Source organism: Sinocyclocheilus anshuiensis, unplaced genomic scaffold (assembly GCF_001515605.1).
Source record: "Sinocyclocheilus anshuiensis isolate Anshui unplaced genomic scaffold, SAMN03320099.WGS_v1.1 C32644208, whole genome shotgun sequence".
In the NCBI taxonomy this organism is placed as follows: Eukaryota; Metazoa; Chordata; class Actinopteri; order Cypriniformes; family Cyprinidae; genus Sinocyclocheilus; species Sinocyclocheilus anshuiensis.
Genome location: NW_015618820.1, coordinates 1 through 1,229, shown reverse-complemented (window position 1 = coordinate 1,229; position 1,229 = coordinate 1). Strand labels below are relative to the sequence as shown.

Here is a 1,229-nt window from a genome sequence, read left to right as displayed (position 1 = left end):
CTGCACTAATATATATATATATATATATATATATAATATGCACTTCACGCTTCACCTTTAACATTATAGGTCCATTTGGCACTTTTAATGTTAGGGTCTGTGTTAGTAAGTGTTGGTGCAGTGGTGCTCAGAGGTGTGTGGGTATTCAGTGGCAGGGCTAATTGGGTTGACCCATGTTCCTGTGACAGGGCTCTGATGGAGAAAGATGTCACCGTGCCCCCCGAGACCTTCCGCAAGCACGTGGACGCCTGTCTCACCCACGTCAACCGTGTGCTCAAGCAGATGAGCCGCCTCTTTCTGGTCCAGGATCTGGTGGATTCCCTCAAGGTCAGTGCCAGCAATTATACATGCTATGATTAAAGAGATAGTTTTAGATAGTCAGAATTTATTTATCTTCTTGGTCAAAACGTGCATGACTTTCTCCAGTACATACAAAAATATATATATTCAATACAGTTTAAGTTTATAGTGATTCCAGAAATGACAAGAGGCAACAAGGAGCAGTTATTTCTTGCTATATTAGCTGTAAGATTTTTATTAAAGCATTGCATTTACTTCAGAATTCATTAAAATAATTGTGTTTTCTGGCTTTCTGTTTGTTTGACCCACATTACCTTCTGATTTCAGCTGGCAGTGGTTATGTGGCTGATGACATATGTTGGAGCGGTCTTCAATGGCATCACTATCCTCATCCTCGGTAGGCCGAATGTTCCACTTTTAGCATCGCATTTAAATTTGAGGGGTATTTTTGATTTGTGGGGAACCAAATTGCTTCATATTTAGTTATAGGCTGACCAATTGAGAATGAATCCACATTTCAATGTTTTCTTTTCCAGCCGACATCCTGCTCTTCAGTGTACCGCCCATCTATGAGAAAAACAAGGTTAGATCTAGATCTTTCAGTTGCAAACTATGCACTGTGTGCTCCAAAAAAGCATTTATTGTGGGGGTCCTAATAATAATAATACTCTCCAAGTTTGGGGTCGGTAAGATTTTTAAATATTTTTTTTTAAATCTCGTATGCTGGCCAAGGCTTCATTTATTGTAAATAGTAAATACATTAAAAACAGTAATATTGTGAAGTATTATTATAATTTAAAATAACTGTTTTCTGTTTGAATATATTTAAAAATGCAGTTTATTCCTATGATGGCAAAGCTGAATTTTCAGCATCATTACTTCAGTCTTTAGTGTTACATGATCCTTCAGAAATCATTATAATATGCTGA

The 1,229-nt window shown here is 37.2% G+C and overlaps 1 protein-coding gene across 1 annotated transcript; it reads left to right on the top strand.

Annotated features, from left to right (window-relative positions):
- Positions 1 to 87: 87 nt before the first annotated feature.
- Positions 88 to 967, top strand: LOC107682841 (reticulon-3-like; the record flags this gene model as incomplete). The annotated part of the gene is made up of 3 exons (XM_016478967.1): positions 88 to 327; positions 628 to 697; positions 837 to 967. Coding segments are annotated over exons 1-3 (441 nt in total), but the record flags the coding sequence as incomplete, so codon positions are not given.
- Positions 968 to 1,229: the final 262 nt, after the last annotated feature.